Source organism: Necator americanus, chromosome II (assembly GCF_031761385.1).
Source record: "Necator americanus strain Aroian chromosome II, whole genome shotgun sequence".
Taxonomy (NCBI): domain Eukaryota; kingdom Metazoa; phylum Nematoda; class Chromadorea; order Rhabditida; family Ancylostomatidae; genus Necator; species Necator americanus.
The window spans coordinates 11,746,809-11,765,954 of NC_087372.1; the positions used below are offsets into that span (position 1 = coordinate 11,746,809).

Here is a 19,146-nt window from a genome sequence, read left to right on the forward strand (position 1 = left end):
CCCATGAGTTTCTGGGAGAACTTTCGTTCTCCCGGTGTGGACATGTGGAGCTTATTTGTTGGAGGCGACTCCAAACCGCCTCCCTTGCACCTCCCAGTCACTTGATTGCAGGCTTTTGGCCGGACCGACGTGCGGGATACAAGGATGTCATGAGTCAGTCCTGGCTCAGCAGAAACAGGGAGTCCATCCCCTGAATCCACCTGCGTCTCTGGGCAAGCGCAAGGTCGCTTTTGGTCCGCGATTAGCCCCCTATCCGCCACCCGGGGACGCGCCACGTAGCCTCGCGACTAACCGGCTGTTATCCCTCTAGTGAGGGAGATCCGTGGGATAATCAAAATGTGTTGAGAAATTATGAAATTGTAAAGGATATGCGTGTGCAAAAAAAATAAGTAGTCTGCTTAACTGATGGAAACCACCTTGACTGGACGATCATATTCACAACTTTAAAGCACACCACACTTGTATGAGGATATACCTATCATAGACATTTGTGGGTGTGGATGCTAGAATTGAAGGAAAAAACTGCCTGATTTCTGCAAGCTGAATAGTGGAACAAGAAATTTTGAAAAAAAAGGGCGAGGAAGAGAATCCTCGTAGAAATTCTCAGGGAAGCAGTCGAGCTGAGATAAGAAAATTTGGAAATGAGTCGTCTTCCAGTGATAGTCGCCCTGACGTTTGGAATTTTAGATAAGTGTATATATGTTCCAACTTCCCAACTTCTGATTCCTATGTTCAAAATCGTTCCATAAGCGTGACGTCAGAAGCAGCAGCACATTTATGGTAATGAGAGCAAAAACTTTCTGGCGTCAATTCGTGTGTATGACGTACCTGAGAGTACTTATCTAGTAACTTATACTGATACGAGGTTGGAAGGGATCAAATTTGTTTCTGCCTTTGTGAAAGCATCTTTGGGTCCAACTCAAGGATAAAGGATATAGTGTCCTGGCGTTAATGAATCCACCAAGTTCACTTCAATTCAGAGTGGTTTGAAGTTTACAAACGTGGCCTATACAATTACTTGCGGGGGCTAGCGAATGTGTCAAGTCAGTGTTTTTATTCTCTTAAACAAGTCTAGTACCAATTTATCGATTCCGAAAGGGATGAAAAACTTGGCGAGCTCAGGGCGGATACGAAATTTTAATCGATCGTGCAGACAGCAGAACCTCTAACCCACTGCGCTACACCCCTTCCGTTCAACTCAAGAGAGAAATAAAACTACTATATTTATCAAAAAAGCAAATCAAACAACAAATTAATTCAAACCTGCCTATTAGCGGTGGGAGAGAGTCTTTTCGATTCGCGCATGGTATCAAGGCACCAAATAAATGTGAGGTAAAATATTCATTGACAGTTAGAGATCGATTAAATATCGGAAAAGAATACAAAAATAAATATTCCACATACATTGTTAACACTTTATGTACACATGACTAGATTCACTCAGCATGAATAGAATCAAAAATTAAAGGAGTTTCTCGATATGCAATACGATTCTGCAACACTATGCAGTGCAAAAGTAGAATAATTAGTCCTTCAAAAATGAAAAAAATGCAAATATAAATTCTACTCAATTGATCCTCCGTATGATCTTCTATGAAAAAACTGCAAGAAGCGTAGGTCACCGAGAAAGAAGTGCATGAAACTCTTTTTGTCGTTTCACCTTCATAGGCACATATAAGACACACCGCTCTAAAGTCGCACAGCCTATTGTTTTCCATGAAGGAAACTGGATAGCTAAGTTAATCGGAGGAAATGTGATCGACTGCGATCGAAAACGTAAAGATGTCAAAGCTGCGATTGTGCCGTTGGTAGACGATCAGCACCGTCAACTACCGAGCAGTACGATGGAGGCGGAGAACGTGGACGGTAGATCTGGTTCTAAACGAATGATTATCATGCAGACAAAATTCAAAAAAAAAGAATGAAAGATAGAAATAATTTATGGAATAATAGTTGGTTATTTAGTTAATTAGTCATTGAATAGAGATATGTCGTCGAATTTTCGGGAACATATCCTTTGTGTAAGAACGCATCCGTCCCTCACTGTAGTTGTTACCTGCAGAAATCTTTATATGTGTTCACAACAGAGAAGGATGTCCATCTATTCGGCTCTCGAGAAGACAGCTAGATACAGTATTCTCTACAGTTAATTTATCAATTAATCAACTTTTGACGAAGTTTTGCGAAGAGAAGATAAACTGTTCATAAAGTCGTATCTAGTTTTTTTCTTATTCACTTGATAAATTGTCACCATTTTTATTTATTTCCCCCCGTGCTAAGAATTACTGAGGTCGGAAATATAATAGTTAAAAAAAACAAATTGACTGCTCTATTCTTTGTAGGTGATGCACCATGCATGCACAGTACTGTGTGCTGCAAGCCACTCGTTGGTGGACACTGGATGGTCGGCTACACCATAGAAAGGGGAACAGTCAAAATTTTCACTCTCCTAGAAAGAAAGAAGGTTCCGAAAAAAAATTGTTGGATTCTTTCTAGACAAACTTTGGAACACAGTTTGCTAATATCACAATAACGATACGAAAGAATCCCTGCAATGTCAGAACTCAGATGGATCATAAGCAGCCGGTCTAATCAGTCTGCTAGACGACACAACTCTTTACGTCCTTACAAGCGGTGAAATTCACCACACAATTCTTCATCCAATCATTCATATGGTTCATATGGTTGTAAAGAGTTGCATCATCGGACGAATTGATCACGAGATGTTCTTGACCTTTCTGTTATTTGGATTTTCAAAATATGTTTCGTGCATTCGCTGTGGTATTTGAAGGCAGCATTCCACGAATCTGAGGTGGTACGGATTTCAAGCGTAGTTTTCGTATACGGGATGGGAGACTATGGAGAGGGCGGTGATTCCGTCCATTTCTTCCTAATTGCCGTAAAAAACGGCCCGGAAGATACGGCTTCGGGTGTTCTGGCGCACTTTTTCCACAAGGAGTTCGACTAGAGCGCTCCAGCCCTGTGCGGCGCCGCATCTTCCAGGCCGTTTTTTTACCGCAATTTGGAAGAAATGGACGGAATCACCTCCCTCTCCATAGTCTCCCATTCCATATGCGAATACTCCACCTGAAATCTGCACCACCTCAGATTCGTGGGGTGATGCCTTCAAGAATTACGTTTCGATCAGTATCTGGCAGAGAGAGAGAGAGAGTCTGAGAGGACGCTTCATCAAAAAATTTTCCGAACATTGGTTTTATACTAGTTTAAAATAATTTGTAGGCTTTTATAATAATTTCAGCAAAAGTTCTTCAAGTTTTTTCACTCTTTCCATTATTTCTTGCACTTTGACAGATGATCCTTTTATACTTGTGAGAAAAGGAGAAGCTTCCAACTATAACGGAAGAAAATTTCAGGCTACAATTAGGACAATAAGACATCAGTAAAAATTTCAAAATTAATCTACAGTTCAACGTTTGGAAAAAAGCTTTACTTCAAATTCTTTTCAAACATTGAAAAATCACAACGGTCCTTATTATTGACGCAACGAAGTTTAGGCACTGAAGACACGCTTAATGTGAAACTGTGATCTTCGATCTCTTCGGAAAGAAGTCTTTTCTGTTTGTTCTTTCTCTCAAGAATTTTAGGATAATTTTTCTAGAAAGGTTCAGTGTGCAATTGACATTATTGTCTAAACCCCTAATCGTTAGCAAGAATACAGCGAAAATACAAAGCTTCCGCATTTTTTTTCGAATTTTAGGGGTATAACTAACATTGACAGAAACTTCTTTCCTTCCTATCAAACGCTTCGACAATAAAACTGAAATCATCGTTACAGCAGATCCCCCTATCAACTACATTTTTGAGAACGAGGAGATTTCGGGGACATGGAGTTGACTAGATTTGTTAATTACAGAAATCTGAATTCTTCTCAATATTGTTTGATGGATACTGGAAATCTTGACCTTTTCTTTCAATCTCTTTCACAGCTTTATTTATTAAACATTTTCATGGTTTACGTCATTTCGTCTTGTTTTGTGAAGTGTTACTCTTGTTCTTATAATTTTCTTCATAGTTTTGCAGTTCGATGTGTTGTTTTTGTCGTGTCGAATGTACCGTGTGGATATAACAATTGAGTGATTTATAATAATTAAATAAATAAGTGATTGAGTAATGAATGAATTAAATAAGTGAATGAATAGTTGAATGAATGAATGAGTGGGTGAGTGAATGAATGAATGGATGGCTGGATGAATGAATGAATGAATGAATGAATGAACGAATGGATGGCTGGGTCAGTGAATGAATGAATGAACGAGTGAATGAACGAACGGACGAGCGAATGAATGAATGAATGAATGAGTGAAGGGTATGGTATGTAGGAGGAAAAGTTAGCAATGCTGATGATGAACGTACTAAAATTATTACCTGGATCGGTGGGGCGCTCGGCAGTACGGCAGTGTCATAAGGAGCGGCACACGACTGGCTTATGGTTGCGATTAACGGACGTTGTTGCTCGTTCGCCTAAAGCAGAATGTCGCTAATTGTTTCATTCCCCGTACTTATCCGTTGGTTTAAAAAAAACATAATTTTGACGCGCAGTAATGGTCTGAAGTCCCTATTACTATATCAGTTTTATTAATCAGTATTAAATATCCAAAGTTTCAATTTCCAAGAATGTCGCCTTCCTACCCCCGCCTCTCGAGCAACACATAGGGCTCTAAAGCTGTAAAGAAACTCGTTACCGAAAATTTCTATGGAACAACCGTACCCGTATTTTTATTTTTGTAAGAAGAAAAAGTAAAATCAGTGTGAACAACAAAAGAACTTGATCTCCTTCACATTTTTGCACCAACAATACCAAGCATACATTAACGTCTTTTCATTTATCTCAGCTGTCATTCTTTTTTGTAATCAGCACAATGTTTTGAAGACGTTGCAATGTTCACTTTAGAATATAATCCTGGACATTTTTCAAAATAGATGAAATGAACAAGGATGACAACTGTACATATTTTTTGTGTATTTTTAAATGAACGATAGAAAAATGTCGTAGTAGATAAGAGAATCCATAAAGATAGTTTCAGTTTTACCTTTGCCTCCTGCTGTGCCTCGTATGCGCGGTATCTTTGTAGACATTTATTGACATCTTCGGGATCAAGAGGTTTATCGTATATGCTCGAAGTTCGCGTCCGACTCAACGGACCAAAACAGTCGCAGAAGCATCCCCGCACCATCTGAATTTTGAGTTTCATTTTTGAATATCAACATTAAGAAGACAAAAAAATCCAATGACGTATTCCTTTACTCAAAGATCATTCCAGTGGAACACATTCAACATTTAAATAGAACAAAAAATATCCTAGTAAATGAAAAGACGAAAAGGCACAGGTTAATGTTAAAAATTTCTAGGTAACAATTATTTTTAGAAAAAGAAAAAAAGAAATCTGAGATCAAAACCTAGCCTAAAAATGGAACATGCAAACAATTTTGCATACGAGACTAGCTTTTAAAGCAAGTTAAGTTCTCTGAGTAGTCCCTGGATTAGTGGTTTCATTTTGTGAATAATGAGTTTCATGGTCATTAAAGTGGTTCAGTTCTTACACTGTAAAGTTGAGTCCTTGGATAAAGGCAATGCTTATCTGGATGCAAGGAAGATTTTCGTTTCATTTTGGGAAAAGTGAAAGAAATTACTGAGTCAATTTTAGGAAGAATTAGAAGGAATTTAGGAAGAAATACCGCATCTCGTAAAATCCGCACAGCACATGTCCAAACCCAAGTCAGAATTCACAGAGAAAGGCAGCATACTACAAAACTGACGATGTTGGGATCTTTTCACGAAAAAGTAGGGTCGGAGGTGTAGATGATGAGTGTCAGTGTTCAACTCCTCCGAATTGTCGTGAAGAACGAGGTGGGAAACACCAATTTGTCGATCGAATTTTCCTACCAGACACCTAACAACGCACCACAAATGGGAGCACAATTTCACGCGATGAGGCGCATGTCGCCTGCGCTCGCACATCGTGCGCGCTGCTAGGTGCGTCGTAGGAGATTCGATTAATATGGCGATTTTCCTACGCCGTGATCCATCCAGCGCACTTAGAGGGAATTGAGCGTTATCGCGCTCACAAAAGTCATTTACACCTATCCCCATAACTATGTGCAGAGCGTTCCCCTACGTAGTTTTGTGGTGTACTGCATCCAGCTTAAGCCATTTTGCGAGTTCGACCCCAGAGCTATCTATTGCCAGAGTTCCAGAAAATAATCAGGCTACATGCTAAATTCCTTCTCAAAAAAATCCTAGCTTTTCACCACTAAACCTACTTCAAATTACCTATGGAAACGAAAAAGAGAAGAAAAAATCCTAGCATTTTTGTGCTCAATTAATAGATGGATAAATGCCTGCTAGAGTATCATGTAAATTGCTTCCTCGCTCAGCTCGGCGTTTTCCTCTCCTACTTCTGAGGTTAGAATTTCGTGTGTTGTGGTTCTATAACGTTGTTTGAGAGTTCTTCTTTGAAAGTATTACAACAGTGTCCTACAAAACGTGCTTCAAATTTAAAATGTTGTTTTATTCAAAACTGATTCTACCTTTATCCCAATTTGCTATACATATTCAAGAAAATTACATTCACAGTAAGTTTGAAAATGTGACCATCAAATCCCTTTATCGGAGTGATTGTGTAAAAGTTCTGTAAAAATTGTAGAAGTACTGTAAAAGTTCTGAGCTCAACGCTAATCACCATACTTTACGCAAGTTCTGAACTGTAAGTCGATTCGGATGGCAAAAATCCTAATTCCAGCCTGCTAGCCACCGTGGTGCGTTAAAGGCATCATCCCACGAATCTGAGGTGATACAGATTTCAGGTGGAGTATTCGTATAAGGCATAGTAAATTATGGAGAGAGGGGGTGATTCCGTCCAATTCTTCCTGAAAACGGCCCGGAAGATGCGGCGCGTGCACAAGGCTGGCGCGCTCCATTCGAACTCGTTGTAGAAAGTAGTGCGCCGGAACGCTCGAACCCGTATCTTCCGAATCTTTTTTTACGGCAATTAGGAAGAAATGGACGGAATCACCATTCTCTCCATAATCTACGATCGCGTTCACGAATACCCCACCTGAAATCCGTACCACCTCAGATTCGTGGGGTGATGCTTTTAAGAGCCTCTAGGCTGTCATAGAAAAGGGCTATGATGCTGATCGGGACGACATACATACTCACGACGAGAAAGAAGAACTGATGCTCATGCTAGCCTACAGTAAGACAACTGGTATGCATATCAGCACTAGCTATGGTAAGATCTTCGAATTTTGCAGAGAAACGAAGACCCGGAATGTATGACCGTCTGTGAAAAAATGTGGATTAGCATCAGATCTGGCAATCTTCGTGATCTACTACATTTCAACCTTAAGATACAACTATGAAAGCTTGGAGAAATACGATATCACCATGGGAAATGATGAGAAGATTTTTGAAATTGTCAATCGACATAGAGGCAGTTTTATTGGCTACGACAAACTCGGAAAGCTCCTCCTTTTTTTGTACATTACAGACAGTTAATTTTGATGTTAAGTTTTCCGGATGTCCTTTTAGTCTGTAATGTATAAAAAGAAGAACTTTCAGAGTTTGTCATAACAACTAAACTCCTTTTAGAAATTCATAATTCCAAAGATCTTTTTCTTTAGCACGTAGAAATCAAATAGTGAAGACTATTGTATGTCATTGTTTACATCATCATAAGTCCTATGTAGATCCCGACTCATCGACGGATGTCGATGTTGCTCAAAAGTTTCATACAAGATCAAACCTTCGTTTTTTCAATTCATCGACACATACTCCAAAACTGACGATTTCCAATACCGAAATTATAACTTTCCGTTCCTTTGCTGGCTAGGGAGCTTCTTTCAAAAATATCAAGTAAAGCTAAGCCAAATACAGTTTTCTAGGAAATTTTCACGTTTTTTCAACTACTTGATGGAGGTGAGAGCATGGTTCATAGGCCCCACAGTGAAAACATGCGATTGCAGCAGAAACCCAGAAGTTGGAGAGATCAGATGCACTCAGAGCCATAAGTACACACGACGTCAAATATGTGCATCCGACAAACAGAGTGATATCCTCCACGTTATGAGAAAAATTTTCGCGAATACTGCTCTTAAGCAAGTTATCAACAGGTGAGTATTCAAAAAAGTAATCTATAGTTCTAAAAAAATACATTTCCTCGTTTTCTGAGCACGCTTAAGACATTTTGTAGTTCACGTAAATTTCTCGAGGAATTATGGCTCTAGGTGGCTTCAATGTCTCAAATTCCCGAATTTTTAGGAGGGGTTCTCGTTTTTACAGCGTTATTTGTATCTTTGTGAGTTATCTCCCGGCTCTTAATTGTTTTCAAGAAAGATTTTAACCCTAAAAATTCCCTCAAATGCTGAATTTGAATTCAAATCCAAACTGCGTTTATTGAAGTGAAGCTGCTACCGTCTCATAGCACAAGACGATTCTCACTGAATTTTGTGTCTACAATTTACTCATCATCGTATACAAAGCTATATAAGATTCCTATCAAGTGATAACCAACGATTACAGTAGTGTCGGTTGAAGAGAAGTGAAAAGTGTTGATGCCTCTACGAAGTGGTTTTAATTCCGAAATTTTGTCTTCATACACTTCATAAATTGCTGTAATTGACAGTTTACGTTAGTCTTGACTCATTTTTACTGCAATGTTTGTTTTCAGAAAATAACTACATGAACAGACAATAGTAACACAGACTGTGGTTTTTCCTCATAGCCTGAAAGACACTATAAAGTTGCAGTCAGCATATAAAGAAATACATACAACCACTGAACTGGGAAAAAGTCCATTAAACATACAACATTAACTAGTTAACCTGAGCATTTCCCCAAGAAGATCCTATTCGGAAGGACTAAGCCATTTCTAAATTAAGTATAGTGGGTCCCATGAAGTATGTATGGGAGCAATAGGAACAAAAAAAGGCCAACTTCAGCCATATGACCCTTTAAACTTCATCAATGAATCTGTGCCTAGAAATCGAGCACATCTTTCCTTTATGACATCTTTTCATGGAGAAGTGAATTAATTTAAATGAATAATTCGCCTCATGTCAGAAAATCATCAACAAAGGTTGAAAGAGTTTTTTTTAATTGAATTGAAATTTCTTGAAAGTATTTCGAGTGCCAAACCTGTATGAATATGCTAAAAATCCTCAATGTGGAGTGAAAATAAAGCACAGAAAATTCAAGTACATGTCTCCTCCTGTACGCTAACACTAATCTATTGGTTTCTTGGACGGTAAGACATCAACGGTAGCAGAATCTTTAAGTTAAACTTCTCAGAAACGTTTATTGATGTTTTCGATAGCTCTTGAGGATAATATCGGAATTGAGGCTATTATGTCGAGTGGAAGAACAGCGAAAAGCTCGTAGGAAGCCCGAAGAGCGTGTTGAGGTAGTGTCAACAAATAATTTGTGTAAATAGTGACGGAAAACGGCTGTAAGCAGATGGTCCGCGCAAAGTATTACGGTAGCTTAAGAGATACTATACAAACAGTATGGCGAGCTGATTCTCTGGACGCAGAAAAGACGTGTACAACTAAAAAGAGGGCATTGATAAGTTAATAATTTCTGAAAATAATTCTTTCTAAAGAGTCATCACAGAAGGATTCTAAGCTTTGACGGGTTGTGAAGGCTAGAGCTCTTCTCAAAACACTACTATGGCGTAAAAGTGAGTGGCAGTGCGCGCCCTGAGGCAAAAATGAGAAAAATCAATGGGAAAGAAGCTGCGGAGAGATGTGAGCGAGCAAAAGTGTACGAAGCTAACGAGGTGGAAGAGAAACACTCAAGAATCCTAGGGCATAAATATCATGTTTCATAGAAAGAGCTCTTTCGAAACTCATGGACCAACATCTCAAAAAAAAAAGCGCAGGAAGGCATCATCTGCTTTTATGTCGCATGGAACCCACTTGATGGGGGTTATCAAACCTCTGTTATCGCCATTTCATGAGCAAACAATAGAGTCATTGCCGAAATGACTGCTACGTCACCGCTAGGATCCTATTTTCGACACATGAGGATTATTTTTGTCTTATTTATATGACGTGCTTTTTTTTTCGGAAGATTGATGGAGATGAAAAGGAAGCGAAAGGTGCCGTTCACCGCCCTTTATACGTTTCTTCCCCTCTACGAATTTTTTCCCATGACTTTGCGTATTTCAGAGTTTTACAAGCATTGTAAAGGTTATTGACATAAGATCAACCTAAGACACCACAAAATTAGTGTAATAAGGCTATGAAGGAAGTGAAAGAGTTATTAAATTGGTCCAGTCACTAAATGTTGATGCTTTACTTTTATTCTTACAGAATCCAAGCAAGTGAAGTCTTATTTAAAGGAATTGAACTAACGATAATGGAGTATGTACCTACAGGTAGTTTTTAAATAGGAACATAAGAAACCTGGAAACCACATTTCGAAGCTATTTTAGATCTAAAACTCATTGATTAAGAAAAAAACGAGACAACTAAAGTGCTCGTAATGTGTCGTAATGTGTCTTATCTCCAATGGAACATGTCAATCGATTGAAGACATCCTCATTTAACACGGAATTTAGAAAAACTGTAATGTAAGAATTTACAGTAACACACATATGTACCGAAACAGTGTCACTATTTTTCTTTCGCTTTCATCTAGAACAAAATCATATGGATTTCGAAAATGTTACTATAGAGATAGAAATAACAAGAGAAAGAATAGTATTCCGGTGAAAAATACGTTGCTGATTCGGTCAACCTTGAAAAACGTCGAAACACTGTAACAAATGACCAATTACAACGGAATTGTAGTGGAAAAGAGACACTGTTTTTCTCTAGGATGTCTATTGGGTATCGAATGAAATCCCCAAACATTCTTCCGCGGTTTTAATCTCTTTTTTTTTTGCTCGAGAATGTAAAGCGAAGAATATACTCGTCTTCGCCACGTTAAACAGAAATTAGTTTCAGTACGTATTTAATTGTGATTCATTCCAGTTAACACTAGATAAGTTAAGCAATTCTACGAATCCTTATCAAACTGAGGTGATAAATTCAGTCTTTACAGTTCAATAGCATGAGCGATAATTTATAAAGCAAGAGAGAATAGAAAGTGTTCGACAAACTCAACTTCAGCCACATTTTCGCTTTGTGCCACTCTTTAGAGATTATTTCTGATACATGCTTTTTGCTTTTAAAAAGTGCTTCTTATCAGAAATTATCCGTAAATAGTGACATGCTCTTTTTGCTTTTTTTTTGCATGCTATGTACATGTATGCAAACGCGAGAAGAATAATTTTGGGCAGATATTAATAAATTAAACAGAGTAAGAATATGAATATTTGTTTAAAAATATAAATGTACATAAACTAACCATGAAAACAATCGTGAAGAGCGCTAGAAGAACGGCAGCAAACACAATCACCATTGATGTTCTCTGATCTTGATGTGTAGCAAGAGATAGCGGTAATGGAGCTGGCACCTCACACGAATCACCACTAAATCCGATGGGACATCTGAAATGCGCTCATGGTCCTCAGGAGAGAAACGTCCGTTTGACTTAGTCTCAATCACATCCTATCACAACGATCTAAAAATTAAAAAGAAACTAAAACAGCACAAAAAGCCAAAAATACTACCTTGTAGAGAAAAAATGCTCTTTTAAGTAACATTTTAAACAATGCTGAACTCTTTTTTTTTCTGTGATTGCACGATTTCAAATGTAAAAAAAACCATGCATCAACTTAATACAACACTAAGTGGAGCACCTTGATTTAAATGGACTTCTGTGAATTTGTAGTCACACTTACATACATATGTATACGTTTTATTTTGTTAGAAAGTGATTTTTTGCCGCATAAAAATGGGAATCAATTCGAAGCATGCATATGTAGTACTACACGCGTCCAATTCAGTGAGTTTCTTTACAGCCCGAGGCAGTGAAGTATCGATTTCTGGAGAAACGTCTCAGCTGTGTGTGCTACTACGAACTTATATTAAGGGAGCATCAGGTTCCAGAAATATCAACTCAGCCAAGAACCACCTATTAAAAGAAGCTGAAACTTTTCAGAGAACAAAAACTAAACCTCATGTTTTGCCGAAAAACAGCTACGGAAAATAACAGTAACATAGATACCAGTAAAACAATAATTTAAACCTTAGAAAGGTGAAAAGGTGCATATTTGCTCCGAAATGATGCTCAGAACATAAAAATTGATTGTACTGGTAGAAATTTGCGATTTATACGCAAAATTTAGTAATATTGATGGAGAAGACATCAAGATTGGATGAATTTACGAAGTATGACAGAAAAAAGACTGAAATGTGAATTTCTTAATGGTTGCTCATATTGATTCACAATCAATCAAATCTTACTGTAACTTTCTCTTACTCTTACTGTAACTGTGACAAAAGTTTACTCTTAATTTGCTATGGAACAATTTATGAAACAAAAACAGGACTTTATGCTCATTTGTTCACAAAGCATGTGTGAACAAGGGGAAATTCAGAAAAAAAAAATTAATGAAGAAGTGAAACCGGTATAGGATTAAGGGTAGATTTTAATTTAGTAGAAATAGGATTAGGAAAATTGCACCTACTGAATTAGACTCTGTTTCTAAACTGGACCTTATCGATAGATAGGAAAAATCACCAAAGGGAAGGTCGGCCACGTGAACTCGATGGTCCCGGCGCGTTGCGAGCAGTCAGCAGGTGAGTAGTGCCAGCCGGCTGGCTCTTATCTATTAGCTAATGTTGCGCTAATCCCACCCACAGCAACTTTGTGCCGATAGTCATAAAAGCGTTGTGTAAGAATGAGCTACGACACCATCGTTTACACACTCTTTATTTAAAGCATTACGGAAGGGTGTTACGACTCAGTTAAGCGGTAGCGAAAAAACTAATGCCGATGCCAATAGAAAACGCGTAACGTGACACCGTTGCAGCGCTCGTAAGCGAGGATCGCACAAAGTCAACATTAGTGGGAAAAAGAATGAATTAATAAGAAAATCGCATCGGTTTGAAGAGTGAGGATTGGTGAGATTTCCCCCCGCCACTCACACAAACATCTGGTGATGGTGCTCGTCAAACGCTCCACGAGACCAGGGGGGATTTCATTTGGGCAGCCGATGAAAATCGATGTTGCCGAAAAGCACGGTGACCATTGTTAACATAGGCTTTGCGATTATTTAACCAGCAAAATGAATGAATGCTTCCGGCACGGCGTGTTATCGTTTCGTTATGCGCTTCGGCATTTTTTTCGGGATAACAAAAGAGAAGAGAAGCGATAACGACAATTAAATTCGGCTCTAACTCCTAGAGCGTGAGATAACCGAGATAACCGACTTTTAAGGTTCGTACCTTTAGGACAAATGTTATTAATACATAAACACTGTGACTCGCCTCCGGTTGGTGCTGCAGTTCGAATTTTATGCGTTCTTGCTTTCCAACGTTTTGTTTTTCTTACTATTTATAGCTTCATTTATCTTAAAATTTATTTATTAGTTTAACTTTAACTTTATTTGAATCTTGGCGCTTACCTGTTTATTTTATTCGCTTATTATTGATACTGATGCAGAAGTAATGCGATTTTTTTAAAATTTAAACTTGCGCACAGAAAAAAAGCCGTTATGTAATGATCCATTCGGAAGAGCACTTGTTTTCTCTATAAGACAATGTTTTTGATTCTTTATACTGATATAATTTTTGCTAATTTTTTCAGGCCAATATAATACGTCATTGATAAAACAAAAATATGTAAAAATGTTTTCTATCAGTGTGCATACGAGGGTTTTTAAATGGAACCTTTAATTGCACCGGTAGACATACACAGGAGCATGCCAAGATTCAAAGACACGAAAACTAAAAGAATTTAAAAAGATAAAAATTCAGTACAGAATCGAGGTTTCAAGAAGGGATGACATGTAGAGATTGGTTTTACAGTTTCTCTTTTTATGGAACCTCTATTTTGCCCTTCACCCCTCTACATACTTTCATTTATAAATCACAATGTGTGCTTCCGCAAAAAGTGGATTTAGATCAAATTATTGCTCGGTAAAGCAAATGAAAAAAATGAATGAATGAGGTTGGTTCAGCTTCATCTTGTAAGAAGTTTACCGAGAAAAAACAAGAATTTTACTTTTTGCTTTAGAAAAACAAGAACAAGAATTGATTCACTTCTAAGCTGAGAGACGCTATAAGTCGTGCTTAAAAATGTCCACAAATATTTCACTCAAACATTTTTTTTCCGGATACTTACCAAAGTCAAGTACTGAAGAGTTATTTTTGTAGAGGTTCTGTTCTGTTGTGAACTGTTCTATCAACAACTCTAGAAACTACACCAAAATGAAAAGTTGCAGAGAAACCTAGTTATCTGTAGTTGCAAATTGTAAATGACTGCAAGAAATTTCAATTTGTTTTACTCATAGCGTATTGTGACTGTAACTATGACTGGATAATTGAACACTTTCTCGTATTATTCGCTTGTTCTGTTCGCTTTGAAGAAAGTATGTCACCATGTGATTCACTGGTACGGGAAATTGCAAAGGTGCTACGGAAAAAAATGGCCGCAATGACATCTGAAATCCCTACAATCTTATCGGTGAAGTAAATGCTAGAATGCGTCAAAAAATTGTGGCAGCAAAAAGCCAAGTAATTAATTAACCCATTTTGACGGGATTTGAGACAATCACTTAAAGCTAGATCCGTCATATTAGCAGAAAAAGACCATTTGGGCAATATGTATTTTTCCTATTTTAGTCCTTTTCTCTTCCTTATTATCTCCCAAATTTCCCATTTTGAATAATTGCTTGTTGTTCACTCCGATTTTTGTTAGTTTCTGTCATTTTTCTGTTTCTGCTTTATTTATTTACTTCTTTCCAGAGATTTTGCAATTTTTTTTAGCACGGTGACTTCCCTCATCCACTAGCGAAAATATAAAGAAATAAGTATTAGGCAATATGAAATAACAGTAAGAATAAATAAAATGATGGAAGTACTGCTATTCTTCACTTAATACTTGTGTGGTTGCGCTGGAATCATGACTACACAACTGCTAACATAATCTTATCGACTTGGTAATCCAATGCTAGTGCAATCCTGTGGCTCTTAGTCCATCCTCTTGTTGGATGGTAAGCTGCGTGATGAGATTTTTCGAAAGATACAATTCCTATGTTTCTGACTTCCCTTGTTTTTCTGACTGAAATAAAGTATTGTTAACAATCTTGGCTCTTTGCTCCACTTAAAGGCATCACCCCACGAATCTGAGGTGGTACGGATTTCCTTCCATTTCTTCCTAATTGCCGCAAAAAAAAAACGGCCCGGAAGATGCGGCGCGTGCGCAACGCTGGCGCGCTCCAATCGGACTCCTTGTAAAAAAATAGCGCGCCGGAATGCTCGTAGCCGTATCTTCCGGGCTTCTGTTTTCAACGGCAATTAGGAAGAAATGGACGGAATCACCCTCCTCTCCATAATCTACGATCCTGTTCACTATACGAATACTCCACCTGAAATCCGTACCACCTCAGATTCGTGGGCTAATGCCTTTAAGGTTAAAAGAAAAGTAACGGCATGTCAAGCAAAATCAAACTTTTCTTCTTTAAAATGAAAAATTGATAAAATAATGATAAAGTGAAAATAGATGAAGAATAGAAAGAATGAAATAAAATAGAACGTCGTTAGACCGTAGCTGTAGCTGTAACTAAGGATCACGTGCGTTGGATCGGACCACCGGTGCGGCTACGAGTGCACCGTATCGCGCTGATTCCATTGAGGAGGTGGCAACCGTAGTCAACCGACACAAATTGGTACCAGTTTGGTCTGCTGCGATAAGAAAACTGACTTAATACCGGTAATTCGTTGGATAGGCCTACACACATCCAGAAACTTCATGGATTTCGAATTACAGCCAAAACGCGTCGGCGCATTCCAAGCAGATTGGCAGGCCCGAGATTTTCTTTAGACACAACTTCAATCAGTGGTATATTGTTCATCGGTTCCAGTAACGTTCAATCGTCTTCCGAGCGTTTTTTCGACTTCACTTCTTTAGAATTTCGAAGGCTGTAGATTGAAAGATTTAGCCACTTCTAAATTGAGTTGCCTGTCACGTACATATGTGTTGCTTCAAGAAACGAAAGAAATGACATTAAAGAAAAAAGACTGGAAATAGGGCGGAAGAATCATCTAAGTCAACTTCTACAGCTTCGTGGTAGGTCATTTTTACGAAAGCGCTGTCGCGGGGACTATAACTGTTTCATCGTTCAAGTTATTTCCAGAAACGTTGGTCATAGAAGTTTTTTTCTTTTCGTTTTCCTAATTTTCTCCTGGTTTTCGGATATTTGGACGTCTCTGAGGAACACTTCCAAGAAATTGTGAGATGTCAAGTCGATGATGTCAGTATTAGCGATTGCAATCTTTTCGGCATAAACTTGTAAAAACTCATGGAATCAGACGAAGGGTATTCGTACTTACCAAACACAAATTCCTTTGCCATCAAAGTTAGAGAAGTTCAAAGATAAATAGGGCGCATATTTTCACATTCTGGAAGAAAAAAAAAACAAAGCGTCAATTGTTTCTGTCAAGTTCACAGTGTCGCAGCGGTTCCTCAACCGACGATACCGTATACGAAGATGCAGTACCAACGAGATAATATGTTGAGCGTAACCTTTTAATCGGATCCATCTCTCTGCAGAAAAAAATGTAGGTCACAACCCTGGGTGACTTATTTTGCAGTTTTTCACTTCGTTACCTTCTTGGCATCATTTAGGTTGTCTTCACTTAATAAAGTGCACAGGTTTAGGTGAAATTGTAGAAATTGTTTCTATTATGTGTCTTTTAACTTTTCCAATGGTCAAAAATCCCAGCGTAGCCCAGTCGGTAAAAGGTTTAACTGTGACTGAACTGCCGAGTGTTCGAATCCGCTCCAGTGCCTTCCAAAACTTTTATCCTTCCTTTCAGGGTCGAAAAATTCTGGGAGGATAAAAACACTGACTTGGCACATCAACTCACTCTTGTAAGTCATTGTAAGGTTCGCACACGCGTTCATTAACCTCAAATTTATTTGATTTTGAATTTACATTGAAATTGATCAATGCACTTTACACTTCCTTAAAATAGGTCATATTTATGTAAATAAAAATTATGAAATATTAATCAAAACTGAAGAGTAAATAAAATATCTAAGTAGGAAAATAAAATACAAATATATTTCAGCATATAAAATATTTATATATCAAAAATATAGTCATGAAAATATTGAACATTAAACAAAATAATAAATAAAATGTGAAAAAGCAAAAAAAAACAAAATATAAAACTTGTATTTAATTATATAAATATAGTTGCTGTTTCACTACCTACAAGTGCAGATGAACGAATCTACTAACCGACATGCTAATTTGGCCTGAGATCTGTCGAAGAGCGCTTGATCAGCGGTAGTTGAAAAGGTGACATTGAACAGATCGCAGACGGACAGTGAAACTCCAGCTTCGATAACTTCTCGTAAATGTGGGATTGAAGACATGGAAGAGTTGTCGAGAAGAGAAACTGGAAAATTCGAGGGGATTTCAAAGATTTCTACCAAACTCTTTAAATTTCTAACGTTTAGTTGTTGAGAAATAAAGTTAATTTGTATATAATCGTTTACCACGTAGACATTATTAATATCATTTAAGCATGAGGTTGTATTACACGGAAATTATCCTCAAATTAATTCAGAGAGACAAAACAATTCAGCATATGTAACTACGTAGGATCAGATTATCGCATCGTAAATTGCGTTCTTAGGTTCTTGTCAATGGTATATGGTCAAAACTCCAGGGATTAGTCGATAACCGTAGTCAAGCTCACTCTAATTAACTGTGATTGGCATTCAAATTTCCAAAAAATCCTAATTTTGTAGTTCCATAAAATTGTGCGAGTTTGGTGATTTGGAGACATTGAATGAATTAAGAACAGGTGGGAATAAATTGAAAATAATAGTAATACAGTACTAGTAATACAGAATTATTAGTAATCTCACTGCTAACTGCAAAGACATTGTGAGGAAAATTTCAGGAAATCTTCTTCTGACAATCAAACAGCACTTATTGGACAACATTAGACTGAAAATTTCATCCATACCTGCTGTATCACTGGCTTGCCAATCAGTAGGATCTATTTGCTGTGTGGATGAATGTGCTGGTGCAAGATGAAAGTCAACAAATGGTTGTCCACTGTAGCAACAAAGTACGAGTAAGTGATGCAAATCCATAGTTTGTATGGATTTTTCTGAAATAGTTCGTGGTAAGCTTTTGCGGAAATGTGAATAGTAGGATGCGCGAGAGTGTCGTGAAGAGAATTTTGAGGAGGGGAAGGTGAAATGCAGAGACAAAGTTGTTTTCGTTCTGAAAATCCTCAATCCTTAATAAAGATCTGAAACTTTTTCAGACTTTTTGAAGATCAATCAAGAATAACGAACGCTATCTAATCAATAGTTACTTCTAAAGGAACTACCGTACCGATGAGAATCAGCGTGCGTATCCAGAAAAAAGACCTACGATCCTACATAATGCAGAGTTTTACAATGATGATCTAATTCGCCAGCTTCTGACTTCTGAGTGGAAATAATGAGATAGAATAAGTTAACGAACTCCATACATACATGTGTAGGTGTGTGCAATTAGCTACGCATTCCTGAGAAAATGAGGTGAGTGTAGGAAAGATCCAGAAAGTTTTATAGCGTCAACAAATCGCAATACACTGATACTACAAAACCGTTTTTTTTTGTATTAACTGTCGTGAATAACAACTACAATGAAAACTCATAAAAAATTTTGTCAAGTGAAATAATAGTAATTTTGTATACTGTCACGTTATTCGATACATTACTCTCGTTGAATATGCTAGAGTTTTTTTTTGAGTTTTTAAAAGTTTTATTTCGCGAAAAATATTTCATGTTAGCATGAAATTGTCTTTTTTTTTGAAATTCTCGCTATTGTACAAAGTATAATTAGAGTAATTCTCCAGCAGAGTGAAATCTTCCAAATGTGATAAGGAAGCAATTTAATATACGTAAACTAGGGGACGCATAGAAGATAAATTAGCAACAGCTACAACAATAGTAGATACAGAAGTAAGCAAATTATAAAATAATAATAAATAAAATAAAACGAA

At 37.6% G+C, this 19,146-nt stretch overlaps 1 protein-coding gene across 3 annotated transcripts; it reads right to left on the reverse strand.

Annotated features, from left to right (window-relative positions):
- Nucleotides 1–1,785: 1,785 nt before the first annotated feature.
- On the reverse strand, nucleotides 1,786–18,244 carry RB195_017572 (uncharacterized protein; the record flags this gene model as incomplete). Of its 3 annotated transcripts, XM_064184624.1 has the most annotated exons (6): nucleotides 1,786–1,878; nucleotides 4,387–4,482; nucleotides 5,052–5,195; nucleotides 11,372–11,513; nucleotides 17,379–17,538; nucleotides 18,115–18,244. In XM_064184624.1, the coding sequence occupies 6 exons, from the start codon at nucleotides 18,242–18,244 to the stop codon at nucleotides 1,786–1,788; spliced, it is 765 nt and encodes a 254-aa protein (XP_064040505.1). The 3 variants fall into 3 exon arrangements, with proteins under 3 accessions (XP_064040505.1, XP_064040506.1, XP_064040507.1); XM_064184625.1 differs by lacking the exon at nucleotides 18,115–18,244 and having other exon boundaries at nucleotides 17,379–17,515; XM_064184626.1 differs by lacking the exons at nucleotides 1,786–1,878; nucleotides 4,387–4,482; nucleotides 5,052–5,195; nucleotides 11,372–11,513; nucleotides 18,115–18,244 and adding an exon at nucleotides 15,103–15,193 and having other exon boundaries at nucleotides 17,379–17,515.
- Nucleotides 18,245–19,146: the final 902 nt, after the last annotated feature.